Source organism: Hermetia illucens, chromosome 3 (genome assembly GCF_905115235.1).
Source record: "Hermetia illucens chromosome 3, iHerIll2.2.curated.20191125, whole genome shotgun sequence".
In the NCBI taxonomy this organism is placed as follows: Eukaryota; Metazoa; Arthropoda; class Insecta; order Diptera; family Stratiomyidae; genus Hermetia; species Hermetia illucens.
In genome coordinates this window covers 2,207,874-2,226,753 of record NC_051851.1, presented here as the reverse complement: position 1 = coordinate 2,226,753, position 18,880 = coordinate 2,207,874, and the positions used below count along the sequence as shown (strand labels likewise).

Genomic DNA, 18,880 nt, shown 5'->3' with positions numbered 1-18,880 from the left:
GAAAGCCTCATATTTATACCGATAGAACTGGTTCCGGAAAATTCCATTCCCTCTTTTCCACCACAAACAAGTCTACAATGATTCGAGCCATATACAAATAGAGAAAATTCAGTAGATTATCGTTGTTAAAAATGTAGTAGTGACTCACACAATGCTAAATTGCACTCAAATTGTGCGCAATAGAGATAATGCGCCATCTCACGTAGCGTCACGAAAATTCTAGAGCAATGGCGAAGATACCCGATTTATAACGGAACACGCAAAAAATGCAAACGTGACTAATGGCAGATGTTGTTTATTGATTTCATCATGGGTTGAGATAATATTCTGAGACGCAATTTCATTTTTTCTATTATTATTTCTTTCGTTGATTTAGATAATTTTAGATTTTATTGGATTATTTTCTTGTTTTTTGTGGAAGGTCATGATACAAACAATCACGTGCATATTCATATCCCGAGTATCTATTTCATGAAACGTGAATATTTCTATTATTGACGCCCGGCCGGCAATTTCAGAAAGAATTTTTGAATATTTATATGTTTATAGTAAATTGGCATGGCATTGGCTTTTTCGGTAAAGAAACCTCAACAGGATGATTTACATGTTTATAGTCTGACATGATTTCTGATAATCACGTGTGATTAATTCACGGAATAATACATATGTATATCAGTGAATCGAATGAGTAGCTTCTTAGATGACAGAATGGCTCCTGATTATATGATACCAATTTACATATATTGCATAATAGGACCTAATAATGCCCTCAAATCGAGCTATAATTTGGGGTATCTCTTAGGTCACCTAAACAACTTTGTAATGAACTTTTGCAATGAGTCATTATCGACCATCAGGGAATCGAAATTGGCAGTGCTGGTCAGCATTCAGGTTCAAGACCATAGTGATAAACCTATTGCTTGCTCGACACTAACAACTTCCATTTCAAAAAATCATCAGACCCTGCCGTACCTCTATCCCGGAAACAGCGTGACCAAATGTGGTTGCAGGTGTTGACTCCCTTATAAACATTCGCAAACACGACATGAGTACGAATTATAATATATCCAGGGCAAAACCGCCTTATTTAGCCGAAGCAATCCTTAATCAATAACTACAAGCTTCCATTAACTGTGTACTTCTTCACCAACTTGTCCTGTCGAATTTATAAGCCGCAAGAGTATACATAAATAAGAAATAAAAATATTAATTAGAACTAAACCAACAAATATCATGGTATGCACCGCATTGTCAAATTTTCCCTCAAACAAATAAGAACAACTTGTGTTTCTTTTAGGTGCTTGTAGCGAAAGGAAATCATCATCATCAACGGCGCAACAACCGGTATCCGGTCCAGGCCTGCCTTAATAAGGAACTCCAGACATCCCGGCGAAAGGAAATACAATTATAAAACACCTAGGCATGCTAGGCATGTATTTTTTACAACAGTAACTTGTTCCCGTCAGTGCAGTACCAAAATCTGATAGAGTCTGACAATGATTACCCTAATACCTCAAAGGCCTCGACACCGTATGGAAGCAGCTTCATGATTTTTTTCAGATTTAAAAAAAAATCATCACTTTCGACCCCCTGCACTCCCCACCTTTTCAAGAAATGTCAAAACTGTATACGAAAAGTACTAATCGAGGGCTTTCATTTGATACCCAACATGACTATATTCGATGAAAAAAAATTTATATTCCCCTTTTGCTGTATGAGGACCCCCCCCCCCCCCCTTAAACTCAACGTAGAAAAATGTAACTTGCTGCATGTGTGAGCGTTCACGGCTTCTACCTTTCCACCAAATTTCGTGCCAATCGTTATAGCCGTTTCTGAGAAAAGTACGTGTGACAGACAGGCAAACACACATACACACACCCACCCAGACGGACAGACAAACAGGGCCCCGTAGATCAAGTGCCCAGTTTTATTGCAAAGAATAGTGACCACTCTATTTCCACAGCAAAACAAATGCATTATTGCGGTCGAAAGAGAGCACCTCACAAAGGATATCCCAATTATAAGGGAATATGAGGTTACCATTGCCTGTGAAAAGGTAGGGGCTAAAAAAGCACAAGGGCTGGACGGAATGCCGAAGGTGGCTTTAAAAACGGCGATAAAAGCATATAATTTCCATATTTAATACCTGTTTGGAAGAGCGCAACTTCCCTACTCAGTGGAAAAGGCAAATGCTGGTGCTGCTACCAAAGAGTGATAAACCACTTCGAAAGCCATTGTCGTATCGTCCCATTTGTTTGTTTGGCAGTATGAGAAAGTTGGTGGGGCGGATTATATGCAGGCTGCTCCCAATAGAAGAAGCAGGAGACATGTCCACGCAACAATACGGATTTAGAGCTTGCCGATCAACGGCGGACGCTATCAACGCAGTGGTCAATCTGGCAGAGGGAGCAATTGCAGGTAGAAGGTGACAGGGCTGTACTAAAATATACTGTCCCAACATTACCCTGATAGCATGTAATAAGATCCTTATGCCAGCTGAATGTGCCCACGTATATTCAGTTAATCATCAGAAGTTATTTCGTGGATAGAAAGCTTCTCTATGACACAGACGTGGCCCCCATATGTATTTAACATCGCGAAATAGTTAGTTAACAAATGTAAGAAACCAACGGCACGGCACGGGATTCTACCAACGGCAAATACACGCTGCGTTAACCGGCATGATGCAAAATATTGGAGGACCAAAACCACCGAGGATGGAGGAACCAGCTAACTACACTATACTTACAGCAAGCAACACTGGATCTCCCAAAATGCATTGGCATGACCCACTCCATCCCGACATATAAGCTACGGCGAACATTTGAAATGTTTAACATACCATAGGGTCCAGTAGAGGGTCCAATGATGAAGGCGAGCAAGTGGTTCCCGAAATATCAGTATATGCAAACCAAATAAATAACACTAGCGGAAAAGCAAAAACAATCTGATTATTTCAAAGAAATGAATGGTATCTACAAAGTGTCTTGCCCGGAGTGCCCAATATATTGAACAAACACAAAGGCTGGTCACCATACGGTTCATTGAAACAGCAAAGAAAAATAATAGAGAAGCTACAGAATACATGGTGGCCTAGAACATGGTAGAGGAGGGACACCACACAGCATCAGCAGTTTGAGGCAAGTATGAAACATCAATCAATTGGGCATATATTTGGATATTGAGAATTACAGTTTTTCCTTATTTAGATTAATTTATTAACTATTACGATAATGAAAATTAAGTACAATTATAGTAACTTTGGCTGGGTTTAAACAGGATATATAGTGTCTTAGTCTTATCCGAAAAATTATTGTCAGCCACCTTGCACTGAAGAAGGAAATACTTTTTATATAAAAAAAACTCATTTTTAATGAAGTAATAAAAACTTGTTGTTTCTTTTTCGTTGGTGTGGGTATTTATTCTTACAAATACCGATATTTCGGGAACCACTTGTTCCCTTCATCAGTGCTACCAAGTTTCGAAACTTCCTAATGCTATCTATAAAATCCTAATGCTATCTATAAAATACTCTCACCCCTTTAATTTCCTCCCATCCTTCCCAATTTCACACTGACCTTGGGTAAAATTCCTTTCTGATTCTCGAATAATCAGGAAATCAATAATTCATCCCGGGACGTGATGATGAGAGAACTTTCTAGAAGGGAATCATTTAGGGTTGCAATACGAACTGCGCATGGAATATCAACCCCATTCAAATGTGCATGTATCCATACATCCGTACATATGTGCGTCATATGTCGTCAGAGAAGATGCGCATAATAGGAAAAATCTGTAAAGGTGGGAAGACATTTTCAGCTGCCTGGGCGGTGATGGTTTGAAAATAACTTGACCTTGATAATTGAAGATTCTTTCTGCATTGCAGTTTTATTAAGGATGTGGTGATTCTCATCATAATCCTGATTTTTTACAACAAACAACACTTCAAAATCATAGAAAGTGCTTCCACCCCGAAATTTACTTTTATATAGGTGTGCAAAGTATGAAAATTCAATAATTTTTCACTAAAACATATTGAAGTCTTTGATAGTATGAACGAATGAATAAAATAAAATGAAAATGAAAATGTTTCTCTTTTTGAAAGTTGAACGTCTTCTAATCAACACGTCCACGTACACCTGATCCATTCAAGATTGTATTCGGCTAGAACACTCCATGACTCGGCGGAGACAGGTGTTAACGAAGGCTTGAAGCCTTCGAGTAACAGTCATCATCATCAATGGCACAATCGATATCCAGTCTAGGCCTGCCTTAATAAGGAACTCCAGACATCCCGGTTTTGCGCCGAGGTCTACCAATCTGAGGCAGGATAGGCCACGCCTTATTTTTTTGTCATAAATGTCGCCCCTATAAATTTTCGGGTATGGATCATCCTCATTGATTTTTTTCCACAACCAGCCGGTCATGATTACGTTCATAGATTTCATCGTCACATAGGCTATGTAATCGTCTGTCCTCATAAAGGGAGCCAAAAAATCTTCGGACGATTCTTCTCACAGACGCGGCCAAGAGTGCGCAATTTTTCTTGCTAAGAGCTCAGGTCTCCGAGGAATACATAAAGAGTGGCAAGATCATAGTCTTGTACAGTAAGAGCTTTGATCCTATGGTGAGACGTTTCGAGCGAAACAATTTTTGTAAACTGAAATAGGCACTGTTGGCAGTCAACAACCATGAGCGCATTTCATCGTCGTAGCTGTCAGCGTTTGTGGTTTTCGACCCTAGATAGGAGAAATTTCCAACGATCTCAAAATTGTAATCTTCCATCTTTAATGAAGTAATACAAACTTGTTGTTTCTTTTTCGTTGGTGTGGGTAATTTATTCTTGCAAATACCGATATTTCGGGAACCACTTGTTCCCTTCATCAGTGCTAACAAGTTTGCTCAACTGTAGACATTAAGGTTCTATTTATACTATTCTAAATCTATACTATATACTATGATATTATAATTATGACTAAAAACTTATATCTAGGTCCTGAAAAAGAAATAAATATTTAATTGACTTCCTAATAGCTAATTTATCTAAAAACTTATATCTAGGTTCTGAAAAAGAAATAAATATTTAATTAACTTCTTAATAGCTAATTTATCTATCCTAAAACTAGAAGAGATTATTTTACTTTAAGAGTTTTCTAAACAATGGGGAATAGCAGTTACCCAGATCTGAGTTCAACCTAGTGTCAACCGGTTGTTTGCTAATGAATCAGCTGTCATAAGCATCCAGCTGGTTAACCAGCTGGATTATTTCTTTTTCGATGATGTTCTAGGCATATGGGGCTATCCGACCTAGCAATATAGCAGAGAATATATTGTAGATAGTACTCAGCAACGTAATACTATCCAATATCCTGTCCAATCTCCTCTTCTGTTATATCCCTTCTTTCCCTGCTTGCCTGCGATGGCACCCAACTTGGTTCACAACGGAAATCTTTAATAACATTAGCCTGAAACATTCACTGCGAAAGAAGTTTCGGGCTTGTAAGAATGACGCCGACCTTGCTCACTATGCGCTCGACTCTATTACTCTATTAGTTTTGCTGACTCCACTGTCAGCTCCCCGCAACAATACTGCGACCTTCTATGCACCTACTTCTCATCCGTGTTTTCTCCCTCGACCACTTCACCCTTTTAACTGTAGACTGCTCCAAATCTCTGGCCATTCCTCTCCTTACCCCTTCCTTGATTGCGTTCCTCATTAGTAATCTTGACCCAAAAGTCGGACCTGGCCCCGGTGGGCTTCTTAACCTCTTCCTTCTTAACTGTAGAAAACACATTCTCCTCCTGTGTATAATCTACAACAAAAGTCTAGAAGAATGCTACTTTCTCCATCTCTAGAAAGAGGCCCTTATCATCCCGAACCTCAAAAGCGGAGACCCTTCTCCTGCTGTGAACTAAGGATGGGGCTTTCTTATCTCCTCTTGCTCCAAAATCCTCAAAGGATACGTGAACGACTGGTTGATCGCGTACTTCGGTTACTTCATTGTCAACGAGCAGCATGGCTTCTGGTCTTTACCAACTTCGTTGCTAAATGCTTTAATTCACGACAGGAGGTACATGCTATTTATACTGATTTCTCCAAAGACTTTGATACCATTGACCATAATATTCTCCTCTCTAAACTCTCTCTACTCAAATTCCCTCCCTCAATCATCTCCTGGCTTTCCTTCTATCTCTCACGCCGTTCCTGCAGAGTTTCTTTTCATGGTGAATCATCTCGTTTTTTCTCACCTTAGTCTGGTCCCCCTTCCACATCCGTGACTGTCGCACTCTTGATGTTGTACAACGCAAATTCACCCGGAACCTCTTTTACAAAAAGAACCTTCCACGGATTGACCATCCCTCATAACTCCGCACCCTTAATTTCCCCTTACTGCAGCCACGCCCTATCTTCCTTGATATGTGTACTCTTTTCAAACTTTGCAATTGCCTGATGGACTGCCTTGCCAACTCGGATATTACTTTCCGCACCGCATCTCATAACACACGTCGTAGTGCCGACATTTTTGAAGTACCCTTCACAAAGCTCGAGATTTGCTTTCACTCCCCAATCCCGAGGCTATGCCGGTCATACAACGCCCTACAGCTGGGGTCCTTTGACTTTGTCTCCTTCTTTAGTTTTAAGCGTAAAGTACTCGCTCCTTTCTCTGAGGACAATTTCTAACAAGGAACTTCTTTCTGTATTTTGTCTTAATTAAATAAATAAATAAATAATTGCGGCACTGCGTGATGTCATCATCATCAACGGCGCAACAACCGGTATCCGGTCTAGGCCTGCCTTAATAAGGAACTCCAGACATCCCGGTTTTGCGCCGAGGTCCACCAATTCGATATCCCTAAAAGCTGTCTGGCGTCCTCACCTACGCCACGGCTCCATCTCAGGCAGGGTCTGCCTCGTCTTCTTTTTCTACCATAGATATTGCCCTTATAGACTTTCCGGGTGGGATCATCCTCATCCATACGGATTAAGTGACCCGCCCACCGTAACCTATTGAGCCGGATTTTATCCACAACCGGACGGTCATGGTATCGCTCATAGATTTCGTCATTGTGTAGGCTACGAAATCGTCCATCTTCATGTAGAGGGCCAAAAATTCTTCGGAAGATTCTTCTCTCGAACGCGGCCACTGCGTGATGTCACCGTTTTTATGTATGGAGCAGGTGATACCTCTTTGCCAGTCATCAGGCATTGATACGCTGTCCATACACAGACCTATTGGTTCTCCCAAGCTTCCTTGTTCCGTCCGTGAAGTCGCTTTTCTGCTTGACGAAGTTCTTTGAAAGTGCGGCATTACTCGGTATACAGCACTTTTCCGACTCGTTGCTAGCTTACATTCATCATCGGACCAGCCGTTCCGATTTTTTTGTCACTGGGGTCAAGTATGTTTGCGGCCGTATCAATGATAACGTTCTTCAGTTGGTTATCAAGATGACCTCTGTTAGCTGCGGTTACTACGGCATCCATTTCCCCTCTTATAGGTGTTACGGAGGGCTTTGTTGTGGATAGCTTCAATATTCACTCTCACCTGATTGCCTGTCTCTCACCTAATTCTGGGTAGTGTTGTAATTCGACCCCGAAGCATTATGGCAACGAGATGGTCGTCCGAGTCTATATTGGTCCCCTTATATGTCCTGACATTCATCAAAGATGAGCGGTGGCGGCGCTCAATCAACACGTGGTCAATTTGGTTGTAAGTGGTTGTATGAGGAGAGGCCCATATTTGTCTGTGGACCGCTTTCGGCGCAAACCAAGTACTTTCAACAAGCATTTCATGCGATACTGCTAACTGAATAATCCGCAGTTCGTTATCATTAGTGTTTTTATGTAAGCTATGGGAGCAACGTATCGCCTGAATATGGGTTCCGTCCCTACTTCACTGTTAAAATCTCCAAGTATGATTTATATAAACGTAGAAACTTCCCTCCAATCAGTAAATTCTCAAGCCAATGGCTATACTCATCTGTTCTAGTCAAAATGATAGTGAATATACTATTCTTAAAAACAATGAGCACAACGTAAAACAGAAAATATTCGTTTGTCCGGTAACATAGTTTAATTTCTTGTCGACAAAAAAAAATGTAATCATACTTAGTCTACTTGCCATGAGATTCACAAATCGCCACCGGTTATCTATCTAAACCACAAAAGCACTTCGATTTATCTTAGACAATGCAAGCACTTTTTACGCACATAAAAATAAAGAATTACAAAAAAAAATTAATTTTTTCAAAGCGTTTATTATGGAAACTTTGGAGTAAAGAACGTAATATGTACATGAATTTATCTTGAAATAAAACAAAATTTGATTTAGACGAAGTAACTTATCAGTATAATGCATAATACTAACCCCTATTATATGTTTCGTAAATATTTGGAAAGAAATAAGCATCTGCTTTGTTTGGCATTCAATCATTTTATATTTCCATCAGAGTCTATTTGTTCAAAACTTAAATACATCCAATCTGGTAAGTTTTATTTAAAAGCATCGTATTTGATAAAAACAAACTAAAGTGCCTTAAAACACATAATCCAAAAGTTCTTTCAACAATCACAAATGATTGAATTACATTGTTCAAGTGGCCTAAATATTTACACAGTTTACCACCCAAACTTTCTACCAACTTACACTAATGATAAAACACGTAACTCATCCTTAATCAATTTCCTGCTTAACAGACCCATTATGATCGTGCAATCCATTGTGCACATATCCTGGATGAATTCGGCTAGCCTGCAAGCGTGTCAATTGTTCTATTTTTCGGGTTTGTTTAATTTTGCGAATTAATTCCAACGCTCCTATACGAAACTCTAGCTTCTCATCCTCCGTCATATTTCGAACAGATGGAGTGATTGAAGCGAAAAAGGCCGTATCCTCATCAGGCAATTGATACAACTCCTGCTGAGGTTCAATATACGGGTGTGATATTTGCTCTTCTTGCTGATGTTGAGCTTGTGCCTCCTCCATATGACATGGATCCAGTTCGTCGTTTGAGGTCGCGGATTCCAAAGTTTGATGATGTGACGTATTTGATGATGGTTGCACCCCTTCGAAAGGTTCAATCATCGCCATGGGCGAAATTTCATTATGCATACTTTCTTGGGATACATTCTCCACATAATCGATGTTAGATTGCGTCACGGTATGATCACGCTTATATTTTTTTCGATGCAATAAGAATTTCAGGTGATCATAATAAATATAATTTTTTGCAACTTCATAATTTTGTTCTGCCGATTGTTTTCGTTTTATCGAACGGATAAATGCATCACGTAGATTTCGCCACTTAGCTGTAATTGCCGCACCTGAAAATGAAACACGAAATGAAATAAAGCAAATAACAAATATATTTACTTCGCTTATTTATACATACGTCCGACTTTATTTTGGAAACGTTTTTTCTTGCTACAAGACAGACCACAAAAAGGATCCGATGGCAAGTGAAAAGGCTTTAACAGGAAATGATTTCCTACGGTAATGAAAGTTACGAGGGATACCTCAATACCAGACTAATCAAGTTTAAATGGAAGAAGTAGTGTTCAGGTGATGTGAAAGGTGCAGCTCATATTTCGTTGCATCAGTTGAAAGCCTTATTTTGAGGTAGCGTTATCGTGTATCTCCTCATAAGGCCTCATCTCCAACTACCCAAAGAACCAAAATTCCAAGAAGTCGACAACCTTTAAATCATCAGTTATTTTGACGGATCCTCTAGATACCGAATTGTTAAAGAAGGAACGGGTTCGACCACAAATTTTAAAACAAACATGCCAAGGTATAGATCGCAATATGCTGTAAAAATAATGCTTGAATTTGAAATATTAAGCACCATAACAAAATATTCTCTCTTATAATAAAGACAAGGTTAAATGCCTACACAAGCACCTCATCAATACTAAGGACTCAGTCTCTTACTATCAAAAGTCGCCACAAGAGAACGGATCCAAAGGATATCTTTTCAGATCTTATCATCGTACACCCTCAATTAAAATTGTGTTCGACTGCTAAAAATCCTTCGCCCTCAATGAAGTCTCAAGCAGGCTTATTCACTGCCACTTTCAAACCAGCTAAGTGCTAAATGAAGTGAAACGCGCCAACAGTGGGACAGTTGTCACAAAGTTTAGCCAAACCGAGTATCACCAGAAGACCGCTGCCTAAAATTGCACCCCAAACGATTTCTACTTCTTCTTTCAACGTCTTTCAAAATTTGTTTGAAACTTTCGCGAAATCCCACAATAATAAACAGCGACAATTAGCTGCTTTCAAACTTATCATGAATTTATGGAGTTAAAATGTCTTTACATACAACTTTGCGTCGTTGATTTCACCAAGCCCACATACCACTGCCCAAGTATTGGTTGGTCCTCTGGAAACACAATCCACTGCATTTCAGAGACTCATTTAAAAAGCACACATAATGTCAAGTTCACCGGATATACCACTATCCGAAATGATTACAATACTGGTGCTGCCTTTTAGACAGGAAAGACTCATGATTTGGGAAAAGTTGTCATCGAGAACCTACTTATCTCTTCCTCTGCGGTGCCAGTTGTTAAAACTACTGATAATTAGCGGATTTTGATAAGCAAATATTGACCACAGCGAGATTTTTCGCCCACACTAAGTGGAAGGAAATTTTCATTAAAATGAAAAAAAAAACCTAAGGCTGAATTTAAAAGCATTGCTCTCCTAGATTTATTCTCTGAGCATAATAACTTACTGTGAAGTCGATGATTGAAAAAGCACTTAGGAGATATTTGTTGAGCGTCGAGGCCTCCCTTGCCGGCAGTAAAAAAAAATTGGAAAAATTGTGAGAGAAGCGTCTTCGATGGTATGGTCACGCAATTCGCGCTAACGAGAATTCACTTGGGTTCTTAGCAAGAAAAATTATGAACTATTGGCCGCGTTCGAGAGAAGAATACTCCGAAGAATTTTTCGCCCCCTACATGAGGATGGACGATTCCGTAGTCTATATAACGACGAAATCTATGAGCGATACCATGACCGTTTGATAGAGTCAAATGGCGAAATCGATTGTCACGAAAATTGGTGAGATCGTGTGGTCTGTCGTTCCCTTTACATGCAGCAAGTGGGGCCATTTTGTATTAACTTTGAGGGGAGACTCCCCATACATGTGAATGGAGGGTGCAAAATCTTCTTTTTCACAGAATGTAGCTATGTGAGATACCAAATGAAAAGGTTCAATTAGTACTTTCCGCTCCGATTTGCGCTCAATATAATTCGTAGTCATGTCGTGTTCTACGAATTATATAAACGAGCACTCAACATCTGCGAGCCGCTACGGTCACGCTGCTCCCAGGGCAGAGGTTAGGCAGCGTCTGACGATTTGCCTCTGCCCTGGTAAGAAACCGTAAAGCCGTCATCGCTTGACTTTTTTTTATAAAGGAATATTTTGGGTTTTTAGCCATATATGAATGGAAAATGTGCATAGAAATTTTCTTACATATGATGAACATAAAACCTTTATATCCGAAGGGCCAGCTTCCGGTATTCCGACTTATTTATCTAGAGTTATTGCATTTTAAGTTTGTTTGTTTGACAGAAAGATTCTTTTGTTCAAATGTCACTTATAAACGTTTATCTAAAGAATTTAAAAAGTGTCATTCAATATATTTTTCTCACATAAAACTTGTGTTGTTTTATTAAGGGGGTCATCCCGTGTGTCGAATCCGCGGAATCGAATTTTTTTTTGGCATCAATTGTATCTAGATATAGTGTAGAATATATGGGTAAAGTGATTTTTTGATATTCGGATTCGTTTGGTAATTATAGTGTTAAACACATGATAAGTCACATGCCCGATTTATGTCGATCGCCGTAATGAAGCTCGTATTTATCGGTCCGAATGACGTTCAAATGAATTCGCTAAAAGGATAAGAATTGAAGCCAAGGCTGTACATGTGTTTCCTGAAGAAACCTAAGGTTTATGGATTAGGTATAGCCAATTAATAGTCAGTGAAGGTTTTATGGCTAAAAATCGCATTCTACTTTTTAAATGCTGTCACCATAGCCCAAAATCGATCCTACCAAATTCTTTGAAATTTTCACGACTTATTCAGAACATATTTCTACGGTTTGCAAACTAGGATATTTGCGATTCATTCAGTAGATTTTCTTCATATCAAAAAATTACTTTGCCCATATTCTACACTATATCTAGATACAATTGATGCTAAAAAACTCGATTCCGCGGATCCGACACACGGGATGACTCCCTTAATCAATGCCATATTTCCCTACTTTGATTTCATAATGGATGAGACTAAAAAATGAATCTTATTTTCGCTGGCAAAATCATATTTCGCTACTGCTAAAATATATGTATATATGCACATGTTTCCTACCCTCTCAAGTAAGCAGCTTGGCTTCAAACATACAGGCATGTGTACATGTTTCTTTTATAAAAACATTTAATTTTCAGCAACTGCCTTGTCCCTTCCCCAGCCCCATTTGTCCCTTCAAAGGATAGTATTGAGAACACGGGATCCGTACATACGACGATTTCTCCTGAGCCTTACACATGCCTAAAAACAAACATATACCCTCCATATACAAATGAAATTGCTACCCAGGCAAGTTTTTAAAAGGGGCAAGTGATCACTCCGATACACACACGTTGGACGGCTCAGCCCCTAGTAACTCTAGTAGTAAAAATATAAACAACCCCTACTCCTACAGACACAATACAGATCACTCGCACTCATACCAAACAAATTCCCTATGCGATGAAGTGGATTGAAGCGAGTGCCGCCGAGTGTAAAAAAAAAAATTGGAATCAATTCCCGAACTCAATTATTCTCACCTAGGATTTGCTGCTCTTGCCGCGAAAACGAGCTAAAACTCGGATACAACTGATTGTAAATCTCGTTCCAGGCTTCGTCCTTTGAAATCTTATTCACGTATTGAACGCACGTCCGGTCCCATAACATGGGTCGCTGCTCCACAAGCCGGATCAGGTCAGTACTTTTGAATTTCAACTTATGCATCGTGCACTTCACGCGGGACGACTTGTAAAATGGAAACTGTCCGACTTCCGCAAGGTTTCCAGACGGAAAATCGCTCGAACCAGTATTCATCCGACCGAAATCACTGACAATGGCGTCCTTCGCACGAATCGCGACAGACCGCATAGCAAAGTCGAACGATTTTCCATTGTACGGGCCTTGCCTTGGCTAACCTACACCAGCATAGAATGCCTCAGCGCCGGTCGCAGTCAGTCGTCTCTGTCGTCGCAGGTTTGATGGATCCGATAATTTTCATCGCGACGACCACGACACGATGCTTTCTGTATGCCGTTGTTGCATACATAGTTGACGGTGGATGTCGTTGCGGCCGCATCAGCGGTGGCCATGTTTTGTGTCGGTGAGCGCTCTGGCGATAAATGCGACAACGCATACATGCGCTGGCCATGAATCCGATAACGGCATCGCAGCAGCAATTTTATCGCACACTGCGGACGCCATGCTTGAAAGTGTGAGTGAAAGTTGCCCGGCAACTAACCCCTGATGAGTAATTGCTGAATGATTGAATTCAACTTGGTGTGGAGTTGAACAATAATGTTTCCAGCTGGCACATCGTGGCCTATTCCAATAGGCGTGTTGTCATCAGAAACGCTTTGGAATGTCTTGAAAAGATATATTCTCAGCTAACATGGAGGAAATCGGCAACTAGGCAAGGGGGAAAGGGATCGTAACTTTTCTAACACATTAGAAATGAGTAAATGACAATGTAATATTTTCATATTTATTGCTGGTGATGGAAAAAGTGGGAAATCAAAAATTATATTTCTCATTTGTGTTCATATTATACATATACAGTGAACAAAAATGAAATCCGGGCACCGTCGTACGAAATACCTAAGTGTAAAGAGGGTAAAAGGAGTTATATGGATTTTGTTTTTTTTTTTTTTACAGGAACTTAACGTACAGTCTGTTTGATACAGTGGGAAAGAAATCAATGAGAAAGGATACAATAAAATCCTTACTGACTTACAAAAGAAACTTCATTTTTGTATGCAAAATTGAAATCCGGAGAGTGCCAAAAAATCGTCATAATGACATTAAAAACTCAAAAAATGACTAGTTCAATGTTCGTATGCTAGCATCATATATATCCTTCACTGGCCAATGGAACGAATTCAACCAAATGTTGGACATTTGGCTGGATTTTTCCCCATTTTTCGAGAAGGCGTTCCATCAAGTATTTTTTGCTGGAAATGGGACTTTCGCAAGACCTACCGTCGACATAATCCAATTCTCAATAATATTGCAGTCCAAGGATTGTGGAGAGGTTTTGACTAGCTTCGGACAATTGAACACTACCTCATACGTGTTCTTCACGCTTTGTGTTCTGGGTCACTGTTTATCGTGTATCTTCTTTTTCTTTAGCCTTTGTCCCAGGGTCGACTCGTCGTGATCGGTTTCACAATTTTGTTGTCAATCGTAAGGCTTTTAAATCCCCATCTAGCGTATCGAGCCACCGTTGTTTCGGCCGACTTTTTAGTCGCATACCATCGACTTTGATGTTCAGACCAATCTTGGAGAATGAATTCTCGTCAGCGCTAATTGCATGTCCATACCATCGAAGATGCCTCTCTCGCAATTTTTTCCACGATCAGTGCAACCCCATATCGGCCGCCGATATCCTCATTTCGGATGTGATCAAAGAATGTCACGCCATTAGTCCAACGCAACATCTTCGTCTCCATTACCGCATGACGCCGTTCATTGTCTTTTGTAGGCCAACACTCAAAACCATAGAGAGCAACGGGACGAGCAACACTACGATAAATTTTCGATTTGAAATGTCCGTTGTTACGTCGGTCACAAAGAACACCAGTTGTGGAAAGCCACTTCATCCAGATTGCGATAATGTGTGAAGCAATTTCACAACGCAGTTTTCCATTGGCGGATAGCATTTACCCGAGATATTTAAATCGCTCGCTGGGCAAGTCACTGCCATTGACAGCAATTTGCCTTTTTCATGGAGATTATTTATTTAGATTCAGTCTGAGACCGTGTTGCATGAGGCGATCATTCCATTTTTAGACAAGTTGCTTGAGATTATTTTTGTTATTGGACGCTAAGAAAACATTATCTGCATAAAGGAGTGTACAGAACGCTGGACGTTGGATGTCCCGTGTGACAGTGTCCATAACAAGAACAAAGAGGAGTAGTGAGAAGGTGCTTCCTTGTTGAACACCAACAGAGTGGTCTTGATACACCCACCATACTCCGAACTTTACTTTTCGGATTGTGGTACAACAGTTGGACCCAGCGCACGAGTATCTTTTAGCACTAAGTGTTATCATAGAGCATACCAGATGAGTTCGTGTGGCACACGGTCAAACCCTTTCTCCAGATCCTGAAATGCAATGTAAAAAGGGTGATGTTTCGCGCAGTGTTTTTCCATAGTTCCGCAGTTCTTGACAAATCCGGCTTGATTCACGGTTATTTTAACGATTTCCCAAATACGGTTGTCAAGAATGCGTTCAAAAACCGTCATGGTATGGGAAAGTAACCGGATCGGACGGTAATTTGAACATTCTGCTAGACTACCTTTCTTTTTCCATATTAGAACTGTGGTACTTTCTTGCCAGTCAGATGGTGTACTACTTTTCTTAATAACTCGATTGAAGAATTTACTAAACCATAGTCTTGGGTCTCAGCTCTTCGTTTTCCAGAGCTCGACGTCGTCAGGTCTCGACTTCATTTGCGCTGACAGGTGGGATTGCCTCAAATGTCAACAATAATCGTGAAAGTGGAGGATATCCATCGTGGCTCGACGATCGGTAAGCAAAGTACGGTTCTTGTCATAAACGCAACAGAAGTGTTCGATACCCTGTGTGCGTTCGAGTCGGCTTTTGGCAAGTTTGTCGTAAAAATCTTTGTAATGGACCGCTCGGGTGATAGCGATTGCTTTCTTTGCTTCTTTGTTAGCATCCTTATAAATTTGCCAATTGGCCAGCGTTTTATCGTCGAGAAAGTTGTGATAGAGGCGTTTCTTTTCACAGACCTTAATTTCAACACCGTCATTCCAAAGCCAAGTATGTCTGACGTGAACGAAATATCCATATATCACTTCCGTGATCTGTTATGGGATTTTACCCTAATAGAATCAAAGAAATCGAGCTCAAGTCCTTCGAATACTAACCTGACTGGGTCATGCGTAATAAGACATTTTCATAAAATACTCAAACCCGGACTAATATGGGTCTTATTCCTAGTATTCTTAACCCTAGAGCTACCATAAGTCGCTGGTCATATATTTCCCTGAGGTAAATACTCAGTGGTGCACTAATACATAGGAGAAGTTACGCATCGATCTCAGGGCAGCTGATGGGACTAGCCGTTCAAAACTAGATAGTGTTTTTACGAGGTGAATAATTCTCTTTACTCTCTCGCTAATTTTGTTTTTATGCTGACTTAAGACGCAACTTCAGCTTCTATTGATTGTATTGAAACTACTTAGATTGTAAACAATCAACACCAGTTGAATATACATCAGTCGTTGGCAGTTTCCCAATTGGAGAGGCAAGAGGAAGCAACGTTACACACTAAATGGCTAGAAAATCTGGATTCAAATGCGATGTTCCTAAATGAATATTTGATATGATATATATTCAACTCAGATGCTAGTCTCCTTGAATTCTCATGGATTACAAGAATTGAGACCCTCCTTTCCACATTCTTTCATTCTTATTCTCCACCGGGAGCTAGGGGAGAATTGAAAAAGGGCGCGAAAGAGACTTCTGTCTGTTTCCCTCCTGGTGGGCGGATCATATATTCCGTATGGATGAAGATGATGCAGCCCGGGAAAGTCAACAGGAGGAATATCAATGGTAGAAAAATAAAGTACGACAGGTTCTGCCTCAGGTATAACGATGGCGTAGTTCCGGACGCAACGCAGCTGTTAGGGATATAGATTTCATGGAACTCGGTGCAAGAAGCACAACTAGCATGCTCCTTATTAAGGATGGTCTAAACCAAACGTGAGGATCCGTTGCTTCAATATTCGCATTAAATTTTGTGTCAATAAGTTGTAATGACTAAAGGTGCATTGCACGATGGTTAGTATTGTGCTCGGAGTGGAGGGGAAAGCCATCCATCAAACTTAAAATTTTGACGAAATTGAAGATTCACTCGCAAATATTGAAGCTCAACTAAAGTGTTCTGTCGACATGCTCTTGCACGCCTCTGTTTTGGCCAGGCTCATGAGAGGGGTGGGTGTGGGTGTGTCCCTTTAAAGACCTCAGCCCCTCACACATCATTATACAAAACTTCATGTACCTTTAAAAAGATACGTGCGCCCGCAACCGAATCTGAAAAACAAAAATATAGGAGCATCGTCCGAATAAGGCGGAAGAAAAAAATACGAGCTAAAATTGAAACACAAGTGCCCGGGTCGACATGGAAGATCTCCGACGGATCCTGCCTTAGATTTTCATGAGGCACGGACTTTGGGGTTCTCACTCTGCCTTGGCATCCTCAGGCCATAATATTGGTGGATGCAAGGTGGGAACTCCAGAGATCGTGCTTCATATGGATCTTAGACAGGAGAAGTATCGGTTTCGATCCGTCGTGGATCGTAGAAAAATATAAACTGAAATGAACCTTTTCAAGGCCTGTACTTTACTTACTGTACTCTACTTTAGTATGCCGAAATTTTTCCATTCAAAATGTAAGGTTGGGGGCATTATTGTACAATTCTAAATATGAAAATAACCGCCAAATATTGCTTAGCAACAATGTGGAAGCTCCTCCTGTTAGTTTACCAGTCGGCACATAACATCTCATGCGCAACAAGGGACCTGATATCATGGAGTTCAAAACTCAACAGTCTATAATCTAGCCAAATTTTTGTAAAACAAATGGTAGTTCATATATCACAGTTTTAACAGATAATCAAAAGTCAAGAGGCAAAAAGCATCCCGTTTCCAAAGACCCGCCTGCTTCTATATTACAAGTGCTACGAAGTGTATATCCACCCTCGCCGTGGGTCCACCGTCTCGACTACCCCTTCTCTATCCTATAATGATAAGAGAGTCGAGACTTGAAACATACAGACTATAATCAAAGGGCATGTGGGCACCTGTAGCAATCGGACGCAACAAGGTTATTCATATAAGAACAAAACCTAATTCTGGAAATGGACAATGATATCATATTCCCAAAATTCTGCGAGGATCCCAAAAACGAGACTTCATTAATTAGAGAGGATTAAAATTATTAGAGAGAAATTAAATATTATGATACCCGGACGAATCTAAAACAGAAGATGGTAAAGAAGCAGACAAACATGGAATTTATCTGAATGATTTGAGAGCCACTAGGTCCTTATATTTCAGGTGGAAGTGCACGATCTAAACAAATACATCAGTGAGGATGTACGTAAATAGTACAGGTCTAAAATCTATGTTCTTTCTGAGGGCTAGGCCTCCTTGAGGCTAATCAAAAGGTAAATGTACTTACAAAAAGAATTCCAGTCATCGCTTAGAGAGGACTAGGAGACCAAATAACTACAGACACAGACAATTTATGATGCAGGGGGGACGGCGAATCAAAACGGCTGAAATTGTGGAAGTGACTAAAATCGAAACAGTAGGTCTAGTAACCAGTCACTGTCCTTTACAAGAACATCTGGGCAGATGCCCTACGGTTGACTGTTGTCTAAGAGAACTGCCCAAAGCGAGTGAATAAAAGAAGATTATAGCATACCACACATCCCAACAATCTTCCTGAACTCCCATAAGGACAGGCTATATTGAACTGGTAACGACCAGATAACCACTTATACCTAACTATTTAGAAACTGATAATATTCAATCTTATTTTTCAAAAACACAG

At 40.2% G+C, this 18,880-nt stretch overlaps 1 protein-coding gene across 1 annotated transcript; it reads right to left on the bottom strand.

The window, feature by feature from the left end:
- Positions 1-8,332: 8,332 nt before the first annotated feature.
- Positions 8,333-13,319, bottom strand: LOC119652602. Its single transcript, XM_038056833.1, has 2 exons — positions 12,838-13,319; positions 8,333-9,322 (listed from the first exon to the last, which is right to left on the bottom strand). The coding sequence occupies exons 1-2, from the start codon at positions 13,163-13,165 to the stop codon at positions 8,673-8,675; spliced, it is 978 nt and encodes a 325-aa protein (XP_037912761.1). The 5' UTR covers positions 13,166-13,319; the 3' UTR covers positions 8,333-8,672.
- Positions 13,320-18,880: the final 5,561 nt, after the last annotated feature.